The 18,925-nt window shown below is 44.0% G+C and overlaps 1 protein-coding gene across 1 annotated transcript; it reads left to right on the plus strand.

The window, feature by feature from the left end:
- The first annotated feature begins 1 nt into the window (after position 1).
- LOC311105922 (BTB/POZ domain-containing adapter for CUL3-mediated RhoA degradation protein 2-like) lies at positions 2-12,470 on the plus strand. The gene is made up of 7 exons (XM_084148158.1): positions 2-199; positions 1,151-1,365; positions 1,564-1,752; positions 2,046-2,215; positions 9,476-9,612; positions 10,276-10,471; positions 10,573-12,470. The coding sequence occupies exons 2-7, from the start codon at positions 1,263-1,265 to the stop codon at positions 10,807-10,809; spliced, it is 1,032 nt and encodes a 343-aa protein (XP_084004284.1). The 5' UTR covers positions 2-199; positions 1,151-1,262; the 3' UTR covers positions 10,810-12,470.
- The last annotated feature ends 6,455 nt before the right edge of the window (positions 12,471-18,925 follow it).

Raw genomic sequence — 18,925 nt, forward strand, 5'->3', positions numbered from 1 at the left:
TGGGAGTTGTAGTACGTAAGCGCAAACATGATTTGTAGTAGCACACATTTCTGTAGTTGGGGAAAGTTATTAAACGTCGTTGCCTTGTGAATATTTGCAATTGTAGTTGGCGTATTCTAGGTGGCGTAGCTACATAACATAGCTTCCAATGTACTAACCTGTTCAACAAACGAATTACCCCAAGAGAAAGATGGCGTGGGTGAGTATCTTGAAAATATGCTAGCTAGCTAATCTTAGCTAACTAGCTTCTTCAGCTAGCTTTTGCCGGGGTGGCAAGGAGAAAAGCCAGTAAGTCACACATTTTACTCATTATCTTTCAAGTTAGGTTTGTTAGCTAACGTTAGCTAGTTATTATACACTAGGACTAGGTCATTCAGGTTCGTCTCAATGATCTTGAATTTGTACAGTAAGTTAGCCAGTAGCTAGCAAGCCAGCACGACTAATGTTAGGTAGCTAGCTGAAATACAATTTGTGACTCAACCCTATGTGGCATGTTGCTGGTTAGTTAGCCGTATCTCATAATTATATGTACTGACGTTGTATGCGTATTTTAGTAGTCTCTAATTTGACTATTTATTAGGATTTATGCCATGACCGTTATGAAAATACATGACATTGTATTTCATAGTAGTAACCATATGTGTAATGGATTGATATTTACATTTGAGTCATTTAGCAGACGCTCTTATCCGGAGTGACTTACAGTTAGTGCATACATTTTCCCCCCCGTGGGAATCGAACCCACAACCCATGCTCTACCAACTGAGCTACACGGGACTACAACACAACTTCCTGTGCATGTTTGAATTACACTACTGCACCCATCTGAATCAAAGTTCCCCAGAGACAGACTGTCTGCCTCTGGTATGCAACGTTTTTGGGGACATTCTCCCAAATAAGACAGTTTGTTTATTGTATGAAGATGGACACACAGTGTAGTGGGTCCAGCCACATTCCATGCTAGGGGAAAGGGAAATCGAGAGGAAGACTGATTGGGTGGGTGGCTTCCTCACGCCATTGTGTTCACAACGTTCTCGACTATTGGGGTTTTACTTCTGATCGCATTTGGTCAGAGCATCTCAGCACAGGCCAGGGCTTTGAGGGCAAGGCCTAAAGAAAGCGGTGGTTTTCTATTGCGCCCCTCCACCAGGTATGATCTGCAGGGCCCGTGAAAGGCTGTGGCGGCCCCCCCAGTAGCTGTCACCACGGCAGGGGACACCAGGACCTCCGTCTGCAGGGTGGTCATCTACCTCCAGAGGGACATGTCCGGGGACAGCTGCCAGCTCCCCCTGCACCGGCTGCTCCTCCACCCTCAGACCCAGGCCATCTCCACTGGCTCCCAAGCCATTAGACCTCCCCATGAAGGTATACATGGAACAGTGGGCAATAAGAGCAGTGGTTGGTTATGAATGAACGTGCCAATATCCTCTGTGTTTATGTAGGCTATACATTGTGCTAGGCTGACAGTTTTGAATATGTATGATGTGTACGTGTATGCAATCTTTTAAATTGTTGTATGGTGATGCCGAAGAGACATTTCCATCCTATTCTCCCCCTCCCAAGCCTCCCAGATGGCGTGTCCCAAGACCAAGACGTGCAGCTACAGAGCGGCGGTGGGCCTGGGTAACAAGTACGTGCGTCTGAACGTAGGGGGGACCCTGTTCTACACCACGCTGCAGGTGCTCACCAGGCAGGACTCCATGCTGAAGGCCATGTTCAGTGGCAGGAAGGAGGTCTTCATTGACAGAGAGGGTGAGAAGGACTATCAATTAACAATTACGAAAGGCTGAGTTCCCTTCCAAAAAGTCTGTCGCTCTTATGGATCAGAAACATAGAGGGAACTCTACTTAGTCTAATACAGACTTCGGAATGGAACAGATGGCTAAAGCAACAAACATCAGCAATGATTACAAATACTATTTAGATATACATGTACAGGCCTTACGGCAGGCACATCATCAAAAAGATACACAGAACTATGCTACTATAAAGATCGGACCGGAACTGACCGTTGCCTTTCATTTGCCTTGCATGGTCCTTTCCAGGCTGGATCCTGATAGATCGTAGTGGGAAGCACTTTGGCTCCATCCTGACGTACCTGCGGGAGGAAGCGGTCACCTTGCCCCCTGGCAGGCAGGGGGTTCTGGAGCTGCTGGCAGAGGCCAAGTATTACCTGATCCAGGGTCTGGTGGAGCTGTGCCAGGGAGGCCTGCAGGTCAGTGACACAGAGAGCGACGTGCTCCCCAAATGGCCCATAGGACTCTGGACGAAAGTAGTGCACTTCATAGGGAATAGGGTGCATGAGGTGCAGGCTGTGTGTTCCAACCTGCAGCTTTGCTAGATGCTAGATCTGTGCATGAAGGCAACAGATTGTAATGTATGTTTGTTTGCTGCCGTTTTGGCCAACTTGAACAAGTGCTCCACAGATTGCTTCCTCGCGTTGTGATATTTGATTTGCTTTGACTAGTGTGTCTACTCTGTTAGTGGCTATAGGACAACAATACTGTTTGTTTACCATCAGTGGCAGTTAGGGCTGACACAATTACAGTGTAACCGATGGTTATGGATGAAGACTGTCATGAAAATAAAATAACCATCATAACCGTAAAAAAAACTTTTGTGGAACGAACAGCTTACTGAAGACGGGACGGCTGGGTATTCGTGTGGTTGAGACAGTTTCGGCTCTAACATGGACTCTTAACAATGTGATTAAACATGTTTGGTTCCTTGCTGAAACGAGGAAACAGGTATTTAGTTGCCTAGGCAATGCCCACCACGATGCAGCAGCAGTAATGTCAGTTGAGTTGAATCAACAAACAGCACATATAGTATACAGTGAGGGGGGAAAAAAGTATTTGATCCCCTGCTGATTTTGTACGTTTGCCCACTGACAAAGAAATGATCAGTCTAATTTTAATGGTAGGTTTATTTGAACAGTGAGAGACAGAATAACAACAAAAAAATCCAGAAAAACGCATGTCAAAAATGTTATAAATTGATTTGCATTTTAATGAGGGAAATAAGTATTTGACCCCCTCTCAATCAGAAAGATTTCTGGCTCCCAGGTGTCTTTTATACAGGTAACGAGCTGAGATTAGGAGCACACTCTTAAAGGGAGTGCTCCTAATCTCAGCTTGTTACCTGTATAAAAGACACCTGTCCACACAAGCAATCAATCAATCAGATTCCAAACTCTCCGCCAAGACCAAAGAGCTGAGGAATCAGCCCAGAACTACACGGGAGGATCTTGTCAATGATCTCAAGGCAACTGGGACCATAGTCACCAAGAAAACAATTGGTAACACACTACGCCGTGAAGGACTGAATTCCTGCAGCGCCCGCAAGGTCCCCCTGCTCAAGAAATCACATATACAGGCCCGTCTGAAGTTTTCCAATGAACATCTGAATGATTCAGAGGAGAACTGGGAAAAAGTGTTGTGGTCAGATGAGACCAAAATCGAGCTCTTTGGCATCAACTCAACTCGCCGTGTTTGGAGGTGGAGGAATGCTGCCTATGACCCCAAGAACACCATCCCCACTGTCAAACAAGGAGGTGGAAACATTATGCTTTGGGGGTGTTTTTCTGCTAAGGGGACAGGACAACTTCACCGCATCAAAGGGACGATGGACGGGGCCATGTACCGTCAAATCTTGGGTGAGAACCTCCTTCCCTCAGCCAGGGCATTGAAAATGGGTTGTGGATGGGTATTCCAGCATGACAATGACCCAAAACACACGGCCAAGGCAACAAAGGAGTGGCTCAAGAAGAATACCTTTGGGATGAATTGGAACGCGGAGTGCGAGCCAGGTCTAACAGCCCGACCTCACTAATGCTCTTGTGGCTGAATGGAAGCAAGTCACCGCAGCAATTACATGTTAGTCATTTAGCAGACACTCTTATCCAGAGCGACTTACAGTTAGTGAGTGCATACATTTTCATACAGCAATGTTCTAACATCTAGTGGAAAGCCTTGCTAGTAGAAGAGTGGAGGCTGTTGTAGCAGCAACTTCATATTAATAACCATGATTTTGGAATGAAATGTTCGACGAGCACGTACTTTTGGTCATGTAGTGTACAGTCGTGGTCAAACGTTTTTTGAGAATGACACAAGTATTGGTCTTCACAAAGTTCGCTGCTTCAGTGTTATGAGATATTTTTGTCAGATGTTACTATGGTATACTGAAGTATAATTACAAGCATTCCATAAGTGTGAAAGGCTTTTATTGACAATTACATAAAGATTCAATATTTGCAGTGTTGACCCTTCTTTTTCAAGACCTCTGCAATCCACCCTGGCATGCTGTCAATTAACTTCTGGGCCACATCCTGACTGATGGCAGCCCATTCTTGCATTATCAATGCTTGGAGTTTGTCAGAATTTGTGGGTTTTTGTTTGTCCACCCGCCTCTTGAGGATCGACCACAAGGGGATTAAGGTCTGGGGAGTTTCCTGGCCATGGACCCAAAATGTCGAAGTTTTGTTCCCCGAGCCACTTAGTTATCACTTTTGCCTTATGGCAAGGTGCTCCATCATGCTGGACAAGGCATTGGTCGTCACCAAACTGTTCTTTGATGGTTGGGAGAAGTTGCTCTCGGAGGATGTGTTGGTACCATTCTTTATTCATGGCTGTGTTCTTAGGCAACATTGTGAGTGAGCCCACTCCCTTGGCTGAGAAGCAACCCCACACGTGAATGGTCTCGGGATGCTTTACTGTTGGCATGACACAGAACTGATGGTAGCGCTCACCTTGTCTTCTCCGGACAAGGTGTTTTCCGGATGCCCCAAACAATCAGAAAGGGGATTCATCAGAGAAAAGGACTTTACCCCAGTCCTCAACAGTCCAATCCCTGTACCTTTTGCAGAATATCAGTCTGTCCCTGATGTTTTTCCTGGAGAGAAGTGGCTTCTTTGCTGCCCTTCTTGACACCAGGCCATCCTCCAAAACTCTTCGCCTCACTGTGCGTGCAGATGCACTCACACCTGCCTGCTGCCATTCCTGAGCAAGCTCTGCACTGGTGGTGCCCCGATCCCGCAGCTGAATCAACTTTAGGAGACGGTCCTGGCGCATGCTGGACTTTCTTGGGCGCCCTGACGCCTTCTTCACAACAGTTGAACCTCTCTCCTTGAAGTTCTTGATGATCCGATAAATGGTTGATTTAGGTGCAATCTTACTAGCAGCAATATCCTTGCCTGTGAAGCCCTTTTTGTGCAAAGCAATGATGACGGCACGTGTTTCCTTGCAGGTAACCATGGTTAACAGAGGAAGAACAATGATTTCAAGCACCACCCTCCTTTTAAAGCTTCCAGTCTGTTATTCTAACTCAATCAGCATGACAGAGTGATATCCAGCCTTGTCCTTGTCAACACTCACCTGTGTTAACGAGAGAATCGCTGACATGATGGAAGCTTGTCCTTTTGTGGCAGGGCTGAAATACAGTGGACATTTTTTTTTTTCATGGCAAAGAGGGACTTTGCAATTATTTGCAATTCATCTGATCACTCTTTTGCCATCATCAACTGAGGCAGCAGACTTTGTGAAAATTAGTATTTGTGTCTCAAAACCTTTGACCACGACTGTATATTTAAGCACATATTTTACTTCCTGCTTTGTTTCCGAAGGGTACACTCGCAATGGGCGCCAGTCCACCCATTACGCCATCATTGACTTGAATGGGGATGCCGGTTCTATTCATTCTATTTCTATGGCAGCATATGCAGTCAGGAGAGGAGAAAATGTTTGTCTAAAAACAACTGTAAAATAAATTTAAAAAAATATATTTTTTTACGTTTTAGTCATTTAGCAGACGCTCTTATCCAGAGCGACTTACAGTTAGTGAGTGCATACATTTTCCATACTGGCCCCCTTGGGAATCGAACCCACAACCCTGGCGTTGCAAGCGCCATGCTCTACTTTTTAAATTGATTTTGCTGTTCGAACCGTTATTATGGGGGGACCACCATCATCATCATTTGGCTGGCCAATCAGTCATTCAAAATTCCATGATGTCACAACCCTAGAGGCAGTGGGTATAATGTGTTTGCGTCTCAAATGGCTCCCTATTCCCCATGTAGAGTACTACTTTTGACCAGGGCCCCTAGTGCACTAAATTGGTAATAGTGTACCATTTAGGATGCTGTGAGTGTGATGTTAATTGGAATGCCTGGCATTCAGTATTTGGACTAGCCAAGGTTCTACTTGGGAGATTCTGCTGTCTCCATGGTGACAGCGATACATGCGGTAAAGAGATCAATCGAACCTGACCAAAACAATGGAAATGCGTGGGGGGGAAAGATCCTGAATCTCCTCATTGCCCCCCCCCCCCAGCAAAATTAGCCTACATTTTAGGCTACTGTTTCTATGTGTATTTCACACTGTTGAGGAAAAAATCTGTATAATGCTTGTATGGATGTCAACCCCAATACATGTTCATGTCATCGTCACCAACCAACAGCATTACAGTTCAAAACGACTGACTATCACCACCGATTTCTGTATGCTAGCTATGCTACCAGCTTGTACCAACGGGAGTTAGCATTTAGTTGTCACTTGTTCTTTTAAACCTGAAAAGGGACAACTTCTAATTGTCATGCAGTGAAAACAGCCAAATCTATCCAAATCAGACTTTAGTTACCACATTGTGGGCCTGTTACAAAACATAAATCATTACGGATTTGACGAATATCGACTTCGTTAGATCAGATTTTTTGAATGCGCGCCAATCCAGCGTCCTTCATCTATCCCCCATGGTCTGCGTTCCATTAACCTCTTTACCACGTCTATGCTGAGGAGTCTTGAATCAATGCCATGTTGAATAAAAAAAAACGCTCTGGCTTTCATTCATGTCCCCTTTTTTTTTTTTGGTCACTAAACGGTTTATGAATGAAGTGTAGTCGTCATTTTCAGATTGGAATTTACTGCTCAGATGCTTATATGAATAAATCTTTGAGCAAGTCTTAAGACTGAAATGATTGCATTATAAGAGAGATGCTCTACCTCAGAGATGCTTAAGGTTTGTACAATGTTTGATGTAATATGCTCTACACTTGTGGTAGTTTAGTGAATACAAGTTTAAACCACGGTTGGGCGGTATACCCTATACCGGGTATTTGGAAAAATCCTCAGGATGGTTTTTCAATACCATTTTAAAACTATTTATTTATTTATTTTTATGAATTTGAATATTTTTTTAAACTACTTAAGTAAATACCTGCAGTCAATTTGGTCAAAAAGTTAGGAGATTAAGGACATTGCTTCACATTGTTATGAAATCTACGGTAGTCCCACGCAATGACGAGAGACCGGAGCTTTGTGAGTCACTCTCTGTCATGCAATGTCCCCTATAGCTCAGTTGGTAGAGCATGGCGCTTGCAACGCCAGGGTTGTGGGTTCGTTTCCCACGGGGGGCCAGTAGGAAAATGTATGCACTCTGGATAAGAGCTAAATGACTAAAATGTAAATGCAACATGCTCCGGGTGATCAAATTACAGTAGGAAATTCACAACTAAATGTTTGCCAGCTAGATGTCTTATAACTATTAAGTTAATTGTCTAAAATGTGGTAAATGCTTTGCAGTTGTGCATTTGGTTTGCTAATTTAGTAGCTAGTTAGCCATCTAGCTAAGTGGTTAGCTTCTTCCAAATCAAGCATTCGTTTGGTAACAGCAGAGAATCCCCTCCTGGATCAAGAGCCTTGCAGGCTAATATTTGTTTTGTGCGTGCAGCAAACTGTGAGTAGCGTTTTTGAGTTACTTGTATACTTCACAGGAGGTTGGTGGCACCTTAATTGGGGAGGACGAGCTCGTGGTAATGGCTGGAGCAGAATTAGTGGAATGGTATCAAACACATGGTTTCCGTGGTTTCCGTCTGCTAAATGACGTAAATGTAATAGTTTAGGTCAGAAACTGTACAAAATGTTCGCATTGCGCTCGTTAGTATTTTAGGTAGCGTGGATGAATTTTGGCCGACATTCTGCAAATTTTCTCATCAATGAAACATTTGATCTCAATGCAGTTTTATGTTCCCAAAACTAAAATCTGTTACGAACACAGTGGACAGTTTTGTGGGCTTCAATCTTTGCAAAAGTTTCAAAAAATTGTGTTGTTTAGAAGAAGTGCAAAGGCGAATTGAGTTATTGCACACTTCAGAGTAGGCGTTCCCTAACGGAAATATGCAAATGTTTGCTAGAATGCACTAAATAGGATCTTGCTAACTCGTGCTTGGCTCTGCCCACTTCCTTGCTTGTTCTGCCCACTCATTTGTTCCCGTTGGAAACGACAGTTATGAAAGTCTTTGTGGGAGCTTTGTGAGGTGAGTCACTTCTGCAGCACAACTTAAGTGAGGTGATCAAGTTACACTTCACTACTGTTTGCCAGCCATATATCTTATAACTATGAAGTTAACTATCTAATGTGTGCTAAATTCTCTCCAGCTGGGTTTTGCTAACTTGCTAATGTTAGCTAAGTGGCTAACGTTAGCTTGCAGTACACAATCTCCTCCTGGATTAAGATCCCTGCTGCCTAATATTTGTATTGTGCATGCTGCAAACTGTGTTTTGAGATTCTTGCATAACTTTATGAGCTGGGTTGTCTGTCCTAGTAATAAAGGTTTGCATGCGCTCATTAGCATTTACCTAGCATCCGCTATGAGAATGCCTTAGTACTTGTTAGCATTTTGTTAGCAATCTGGTAAGAGTTTATTTATTTATTATTTTGTAGAAAAAAATAGTGCCCCTTGTGTGCACTACCGGTAATATCATATATCCTGGGATGGCACAAGCACGGTATGAAGGTATGGAAATCTGGATACCACCAACCCTAGTTTCAACCATCTTTACACTCTTATATGGAGGAGGTGAATGTTAAATTCCGGTCCATTCCAATTCTGTGAGCGTGCTTCAATCAATAAAGGAACTTTCACCTCGCCTTCTGACCTGACTGAGTTGTTGAAATGGAATTGACCCGAGCCCTACTATATGTCCTGACACAAAGCCTTTGTATTGTTCAGCAGCACAGAGCCAGTGAGAGTGGAACCAGGCATTTAGACTGGTTCTGGACCTCTTTCTCTCTATGTACAATACCAGCCTGCCTGTGGTGTCTGTTATGTACTATACCCGCCTGCCTGTGGTGTCTGTTATGTAATATACCAGCCTGTCTGTTATGTACTACACCAGCCTGTCTGTGGTGTCTGTTATGTACTATACCAGCCTGCCCGTGGTGTCTGTTATGTACTATACCAGCCTGCCTGTGGTGTGTTTGATTAACAGGACCAGAAGGAGCAGTCTCTGTGTGTAATCCCTGTGGTGTGTTTGATTAACAGGACCAGAAGGAGCAGTCTCTGTGTGTAATCCCTGTGGTGTGTTTGATTAACAGGACCAGAAGGAGCAGTCTCTGTGTGTAATCCCTGTGGTGTGTTTGATTAACAGGACCAGAAGGAGCAGTCTCTGTGTGTAATCCCTGTGGTGTGTTTGATTAACAGGACCAGAAGGAGCAGTCTCTGTGTGTAATCCCTGTGGTCACCTCTGCCAAGGAGGAGGAGAGACTGATCCAGGCCTGCACCAAGCCTGTAGTGAAGCTGCTGTACAACAGAAGCAACAACAAGTACTCCTATACCAGGTACTACTACACGTCTAGTGAACCCTATGCCTGTTCTGTTGTTTGGAGAGTCAATAATAGTTAATGACTGTAGGTAAGTGCTTAGTGAGGGCATATAATAATAATTTACATTTTAGTCATTTAGCAGACGCTCTTATCCAGAGCGACTTACAGTTAGTGAGTGCATACATTATTATTTTTTTATACTGGCCCCCCATGGGAAACGAACCCACAACCTTGGCGTTGCAAACGCCATGCTCTACCAACTGAGCCAAATCCCTGCCGGCCATTCCCTCCCCTACCCTGGACGACGCTGGGCCAATTGTGCGCCGCCCCATGGGTCTCCCGGTCGCGGCCGGCTACGACAGAGCCTGGATTCGAACCAGGATCTCTAGTGGCACAGCTAGCACTGCGATGCAGTGCCTTAGACCACTGCGCCACTCGGGAGACTGCACAATAATAATAATAATAATATGCCATTTAGCAGACGCTTTTATCCAAAGCGACTTAGTCATGTGTGCATAAATTTTTACGTATGGGTGGTCCCGGGGATCGAATCCACTACCCTGGCGTTACAAGCGCCGTGCTCTACCAGCTGAGCTACAGAGGACCACTCATCATGTACTGTGTTGACAATGAAATACTTCCTGTACCTCCTGACCTATGGGTTGTACTCCTCCACAGTAACTCAGACGACAACCTGTTGAAGAATATTGAGCTGTTTGACAAGCTGTCTCTGAGCTACAATGGCCGCGTTCTCTTCATCAAGGACGTGATCGGTGACGAGATCTGCTGCTGGTCGTTCTACGGACAGGGACGCAAGCTGGCGGAGGTCTGCTGCACATCCATAGTCTACGCCACAGAGAAAAAACAGACCAAGGTTGGTTCGGAGTTACACGCGCGCACACACACACACAAGTTTTGTCCTGCAGCTAATCTTCATGTTGACCCCGTCTGTCCGTCTGTCTGTCTCTATCCCAGGTGGAGTTCCCAGAGGCCAGGATCTACGAGGAGACCCTGAACGCTCTGCTCTACGAGACACTTCCTGTCCCTGACGACACCCTATTGGAGGCCACACGCCGTCGCCACGCCCACTGTGGTTCCCACAGCGAGGAGGAGGAAGGCCCCACCCACTCGGGGGTGGACCTTAGGGAGCGCGTACGCCGCATCCACGTCAAGAGGTACAGCGCCTACGACGACCGGCCGCTGGGACACTAAGGGCTCCCCGTCTCACCGTCAGTCACATCTCAATGAGGGCCTCATAATGGTCAGATGATTCATCAACCCTATCATATCCTTCCTGCTACGGTCCTTGGTGAGAGGGAGTGATGGCTCTGCTACAGTCCTTGGTGAGAGGGAGTGATTGCTCTGCTACAGTCCTTGGTGAGAGGGAGTGATTGCTCTGCTACAGTCCTTGGTGAGAGGGAGTGATTGCTCTGCTACAGTCCTTGGTGAGAGGGAGTGATGGCTCTGCTACAGTCCTTGGTGAGAGGGAGTGATGGCTTCCAAATGCCACCCTATTCCTCATCCAATGCACAGGCTCTGGTCAAAAGTAGGGAAAAGGGTGCCATCTAAACACAGAGGAGGAAACTGGCTCTCCGCTGGCTCGTTCACTCATTCACTACATCCACCACTGAGGCACTGTTGTTGGTGGCCCCAAAATGGCCATTGGGCACAAAATGGCTGCCATGCTGCATCACCCTGGTGCCTGACAGACTTTGTCAATGGACAACTCGTGATTTTAAAACGTTGAGATGCTTATGCTATTTCTCCTTTTTAATTTTATATAGAACTCTCTTCACAACACAATCGAATCCGTGTTCACACAATCAAAATTGCGAACGTATTAATGTTATACCTCGGTCCATAATAGAACAGTTAAGATATATTTTCCAACATGAGCTTTATTCAGATAATGTAGTCGGATAATATAGGCTTTATTCAGATAATGTAGTCGGATAATATAGGCTTTATTCAGATAATGTAGTCGGATAATATAGGCTGCATTCTATTTCCTGTATAGTGCACTACTTTTGACCAGGTCCCAACAGTAGTACCACAGTATGGGTAAATACAGGCGAATATATTTACAAAAGTCACCTTGTCCTAGAGAGATTTACATGGTTATCAAAACGTCACCCCAGGGTAAACCTACATGAAACACAGCCCTTATTTTTAAGTGTTTCTAAAATACCCTATGGGAAAAATGAATGGTGGAAAAACGTTTGGAACCATTTCCTTGTTTGACCGCTAGGTTTTATGGGTATTATGACAACTCCACCGTGGGTCTCTATATAGGGAATAGGGTGCCATTTGAGACAGGCCCAATACTGTCATCACTTCAGCAGCCAATCACATATCAGATAGGTCTCGGACCACTGATAGGTAGCCACCAGACTGTTATAGACAAATGTTCATTTATTATACAGCTATATACTTTTTTTGGCGTTGTGTGACAAGTTATAGGATCCAAATCAACTATCATAGCCCTATCGCCTTCTGTCAATAGACAGGGAAGACGGTGAATGTTTTTTTTTTAGAGTGTATATTTATAGTTTTGAGAGTTCCTCATATCACATTTTGACCTATAATCATGCCAAAGCCTTTCAATGAAATTAACACGAGGGACACATTCAGAGATGTCCTATGAATGTTTAATCTCGTTCCCAGATACTTCGGCCCAATGCTTTGTGCAGTAGCCTGGGGACGAGGTTAATGAATGGCAGATCGTGCTTATTAACAGTTTTTTTTTTAAATCAAGTATTCACTCAAGAAATGTCCTCTTTAACACTTTTAAGAGTGTGCTTCTTGTGTTTTAATGCAGTTTAATCTTTATTCCTTTATTTTCCATAATAAAAACGTTTCAAATAATACAATGGAAACCCAGTCTTTGTGTAACAGGCTTCACTGTGCTGCTCAGCAGAATTGCTTCCTCGTTCGCATTGCTTCATCACTCAGGCACGACTGCGTGGCCTCACACACTTCCAACTCCATCATCAAGTTCGCTGATGACATGACAGCAGTAGACCTGATCACCAACAACGACAAGACAACCTACAGGGAGGAGGTAGACACTCTGACAGCATGGTGCCAGGTAAACAACCTCTCCCCCTCAACGTCAGCAAAACAAAGGAGCTGATTGTGGACTTCAGGAGGAACCAGGCTGGACACGCCAGCATCCTCATCAATGGGGCCGCGGTGGAGACGGTCAATAACTTCAAATTCCTCTGCGTACACATCTCAGAGAAGCTGAAATGGTCTAACCACAAGGACACCGTAGCGTCTCTTCAACCTCAGGATGCTGAAGAAATTCAGCTTGTACCCGAGGGCCCTCACAGTGTTCTACAGGAACACCATCGACTGCATCGCAGCCTGGTGCGGCAACTCCACCGCCAGGCTCTTCAGAGGGTGATACGTGCAGCCGAACGCACCATTGGGTGGACACCGCCTGCCCTACAGGACAGCTACAACACCAGGTGTCACAGGAAGGTCAAGAAGATCATCAGCAACCACAGCTACCCAAGCCATGCCCTGTTCTTCCTGCTTCAATCACTCAGATGTGGGCAGTACAGGAGCATCATGGCAAAAACTGAAAGACTGGCCAATAGTTTCTACACTCAGACCATCAGGCTGCTGAATTTCCAACACTAGTCAGCTACCTGCTCCCCCCTCCCCCTGCTACTCCCCCTATGGACAGTTTAATCAGCTGTCCGGGTGGCTGGTCTCAGACGATCCTGCTGTGTGGAGAAGCCGGATGTGGAGTTGCTGGGCTGGCGTGTTTACACGTGGTTTTTAGTCCGGTTGGACGTACTGCCAAATTCTCTAAAACGACGTTGGAGGCGGCTTATGGTAGAGAATTTAACATTAAGTTCTCTGGCAACAGCTCTGGTGGACATTCCTGCAGTCAGCATGCCAATTGCGCGCACCCTCAACTCTGTGGTGTTGTGACAAAACGGCACATTTTAGTGGCCTTTTATTGTCCCCAGCACAAGGTGCACCTGTGTAATGATCATGCTGTTTAATCAGTTTATTGATATGCCACAACTGTCAGGTGGATGGATGATCTTGGCAAAGGAGAAATGCTCACTAACAGGGATGTAAACAAATTTGTGCATACAATTTGAGAGAAATAAGCTTTTTGTGCATATGGAAGATTTCTGGGATCTTTTATTTCAGCTCATGAAACATCTGTCCATATTCCACTGGAACCAGTGGAGGGAAGCAACGGGCATGGTTCTGGAACCAGTGGAGGGAAGCAACGGGCATGGTTCTGGAACCAGTGGAGGGAAGCAACGGGCATGGTTCTGGAACCAGTGGAGGGAAGCAACGGGCATGGTTCTGGAACCAGTGGAGGGAAGCAACGGGCATGGTTCTGGAACCAGTGGAGGGAAGCAACGGACATGGTTCTGGGCAGACAACTGTAGTTCATTGACAGGCCACATGGGGCCCTAGTTAGAGGTATAATGACAGAAAAAGGTCCCAGTGAAAAAGGTTATTTTGTATATCAGGATGCTAATGACCACATTTATTTATTTCTACTGCAGCCTAACATGCGATGACATCATTTCTAAAACAGGGAGCCGCTGGCCTCAAGACAATCTTAATTCAAGATATTCTTAGCCTCAAAATAGGCTCAGACAAATCCATGCCATGGATCAGAATAATGGTAATGTATTTTGTAATTTTAATTGAATTAAACACTAGTCCAAGCAGGGCTATTTGCTTTGGCATGTTATTTGACAATAGAATTAATCAATGTAATGATAGTCACACACATGAATGGAGCCCAAATTAAATGAATGAGATGGTTTCTGTTGTCAGTTATGGTATTTTGTGTGTCTGTGTTGTATTGTGTGTTTGTGTGTGTCCTGTCAGTGTTGTTGTTATGTGAGTCAGTCTGTCTTTGAAACCCCTATGGCTCTTTTCATATTACATACAAAGACTACAGCTAAAATGCTGCTTAGCATCACAACTCAATACCCTCCAGTCCTCACACACACACAGAGGAGAGGAGAGGAGAGGAGAGCTATAAATAACTGCATGGCATCGTGCTGGAGCTGCGTTTGGAGCACGAGGTAGGTGAAGTGATTTACTCCATTGATAAACAGTGGTAAAGGGGGCGGGTCTAGCACCGCTGGCGTCATTTTGAGGGGACCTGAAGATGGCTCCTCAATGCTCCGCGGCAGGACGGGAACACAGATGCGTCAACGGCCTGCTATCAGGAGGTACGAGCACATTGCTGTGAGAGGGAAGGAAGGAAGGAAGGAGGAAAAAGTAAATAGAAGCTTTAAGAAAGGGCGGAAAGCACCAGACATCCGTGATTGCGGACAGTCACGTTGTGGCTGTACCTTCGTCTGTCACAGAGACTGACACAAGACCACGGAGAGTCATGGGTTCGTCCACAGATGAAGAATTCAAAGAGAAATTACTATGGAATGTGAAACGAGAGGTAAGTGCATTTGTTTCACGCCCCTGTTGAGCTCTCGGTCTACAATGAATGGGGGAAATTTCAGCAAATCAGGTCCATAATGTATTTCTCTGTCAATTTCCGTGTTACATGATGAAGAATGATAATGTTGTGGATACATTTGCTGTGTGTACTGCGCGCGATAGGAATTGATACACTATATTTTAGTTTTTACTGTGTAGCCTACTCTAGCCACAGGCTGGCAATAATGTAACGCATGTTATTATCAGTACATCTCCATCATTTAACACGCTACATTACGTTTTTCAGGTTTGTCGCCGCTTCCCTCGGTTTCCCTTGAATGTTGTCGCTTCAGCAGTTTAGTTTTCCAAGGGAGCATGATGAGGAAGAGCCATTGGAATGAAAACCTTCCTATGGAAACCTTTTGTTATAGACGAGAACGGCTTGCTACAGGTGGAACACACAGCGAAAGATAGCCTAGGCTGTTGCGGTGCCGGATAGATCACAGAGCAATAGCCTATCTACTGCCGGGGCTAATTGCGCCATTGTTTTAGTGAAGCCTTCTTTATTTTTCGATATTAAGACAGTCACATTGTTTTAGTGAAGCCTTCTTTCTTTATCGATATTAAGACAGTCACACTGAAGATCCTCCGGCGCTATAGGTTGTGCAGTTTGCATTAGATCGCTTATAATAGTAGTACTAGCCATTTGTAAAGGAATAGGAGCACCTGTTACAATCAAATCCATCAGTTTTCACAGCAATTTAAAGGCTACCCATTTTTTTTCTCCAGATTTGTTCATAACTAACTATACAGTAAAATACTATCAGAAAATGGGAACTCCACAGTCAGAGAATGTTAACGCTTCACATTAAGTTGCCTTATACTTGTGTAGCGACACTGTAGTTTCACTGTAACAACAGGTGTTAGGGGACTTTGCCTGAAGCAATCCCCCCACAGTCACTGAACCCCAAAAAATCATAGATTGGCCTGCATTGCTGGCCATTAGGGCCTATTAATATGAATGTACGAGGGTGTTAGTGGATGCCTTTAAAATGAAGGGGTCTTAAAGAACTACATGTCCACCAAACACCTTCTTGCAGTGTTCCACTGGGGGTGTAGCCAACCGAATGGTTTCAAACTGTTCTTTGTCATTAATTAATATTTGTCATATTAATTAATAATATTATATTATATATTATATTATTAAAAATAGTTTATTTGTGGAAAATAGCTTATTCCCTGCTATTAACAGATTTGACATAAAAGGACCTGAAAGCGTGTTTGATCTATTTTATAGACTAATGATCTCTCTTCTTGTTGTATATTAAGTACTCTGAAATGCATAAAGAAATGCAGTAGTTGGAGTTAACCACAAGCTTTTGACTGCTATAGTCATTTAAGTTCCGAATGAATATATATATATAGTAGTTTTGCACAAAATAAAAGCCAGGAAACCATGACATTATTCCATTCTATTTCATTTGATTTGAAGTGTAATAAACACATCTCATTGTTCAGCTTTTAGGACGCTATTTGTTGAACATGACAATTGGTAGGCTGACTCATCAGCCGAACAGGACTTTTCTACTGTATTTTGGTCCCCTGCCATATAAAATGTGACTTGGCATAATGATATATTAATAATATAACCCTCATAACGCCTGTGATGCTGAGAATAAAATAGGGCCACAAGACTCTCTGGCTGTAGCTGAGATGTGTGTCATAACCGCTTCCCAACACAGACCAGACAGACTGCCCAGACAGACTGGTCAAGATCAATTTGCCAACTTGGGAGACACTGATTGTGCTTATTGCTATAGTCAGTGAGTGCATTCCAAATGGCACCCTATTCCCTACATAGTGCACTACCTTGGACCAGGGCAGATAGGCATTTGGGACACAGTGTATGAGGAGTGTTCCCGACAGACAGTATTGGGAGTTCCCTTGGCTTGGTCAATCTGTCCCCATCTCAACTGAACCATCGGCAGATGTGAGGAATGTACACTACCGTTCAAAAGTTTGGGGGTCCCACTTAGAAATGTCCTTGTTTTTGAAAGAAAAGCAATATTTTTTTGTCCATTTTTAAAATAACATCAAATTGATCAGAAATACAGTGTAGACATTGTTAAAGTTGTAAAATGGCTATTGTAGCTGGAAACAGCAGATTTTTAATGGAATATCTACATAGGCGTACAGAGGCCCATTATCAGCAAACATCAGTCCTGTGTTCCAATGGCACGTTGTGTTTGCTAATCCAAGTTTATCATTTTAAAAGGCTAATTGATCATTAGAAAACCCTTTTGCAATTATGTTAGCACAGCTGAAAACGGTTGTGCTGATTAAAGAAGCAATAAAACTGGCCTTCTTGAGACTAGTTGAGTATCTGGAGCATCAGTTATTGTGGGTTCGATTACAGGCTCAAAATGGCCAGAAACAAATAACTTTCTTCTGAAACTCGTCAGTCTATTCTTGTTCTGAGAAATGAAGGCTATTCCATGCGAGAAATTGCCAAGAAACTGAAGATATCGTACAACGCTGTGTACTACTCCCTTCACAGAACAGCGCAAACTGGCTCTAACCAGAATAGAAAGAGGAGTGGGAGGCCCCGGTGCACAACTGAGCAAGAGGACAAATACATTAGAGTGTCTAGTTTGAGAAACAGACGCCTCACAGGTCCTCAACTGGCAGCTTCATTAAATAGTACCCGCAAAACACCAGTCTCAATGTCAACAGTGAAGAGGCGACTCCGGAATGCTGACCTTCTAGGCAGAGTTGCAAAGAAAAAGCCATATCTCAGACTGGCCAATAAAAAGAAAAGATTAAGATGGGCAAAATAACACAGACACTGGACTTTTTCTTTGCAACTCTGCCTAGAAGGTCAGCATCCCGGAGTCGCCTCTTCACTGTTGACATTGAGACTGGTGTTTTGCGGGTACTATTTAATGAAGCTGCCAGTTGAGGACCTGTGAGGCGCCTGTTTCTCAAACTAGACACTCTAATGTATTTGTCATCTTGCTCAGTTGTGAAATGGGGCCTCCCACTCCTCTTTCTATTCTGGTTAGAGCCAGTTTGCACTGTTCTGTGAAGGGAGTAGTACGAGATCTTCAGTTTCTTGGCAATTTCTCGCATGGAATAGCCTTCATTTCTCTGAACAATAATAGACTGACGAGTTTCAGAAGAAAGTTCTTTGTTTCTGGCCATTTTGAGCCTGAAATCGATCCCACAATTGCTGATGCTCCAGATGCTCAACGAGTCTCAAGAAGGACAGTTTTATTGCTTCTTTAATCAGCACAACCGTTTTCAGCTGTGCTAACATAATTGCAAAAGGGTTTTCTAATGATCAATAAGCCTTTTTAAAATGAAAAACTTGAATTAGCAAACACAACGTGCCATTGGAACACAGGACTGATGGTTGCTGATAATGGGCCTCTGTACGCCTATGTAGAAATTCCATTAAAAATCTGCCATTTCCAGATACAATAGCCATTTACAACATTAACAATGTCTACACTGTATTTCTGATCAATTTGATGTTATTTTAAAAATGGACAAAAAAAACTGCTTTTCTTTCGAAAACAAGGACATTTCTAAGTGACCCCAAACTTTTGAACGGTAGTGTATATTGATTACCTATCGCTCCCGATAACTGATCTGGAAATGTAACTATTATTACTGATGGCATTGTATATCTGTAAGTCACTCTGGATAAGAGCGTCTGCTAAATGACTTAAATGTAAAAAGATTTAAATGTATATTCTCCTTCAGTTCCCTATTCAAAATCAATGCAATTGTTGTGTACGATACTCAGAATGTAATGGAATTGTATGTCATTTGTAACCTATGTAACCTGAAATGTAACATAGGGTCTTTGTACATCAATATATTAATACCTTTAAAGATGCAA

Source organism: Coregonus lavaretus, assembly GCF_964263955.1.
Source record: "Coregonus lavaretus genome assembly, chromosome: 30".
NCBI lineage: Eukaryota > Metazoa > Chordata > Actinopteri > Salmoniformes > Salmonidae > Coregonus > Coregonus lavaretus.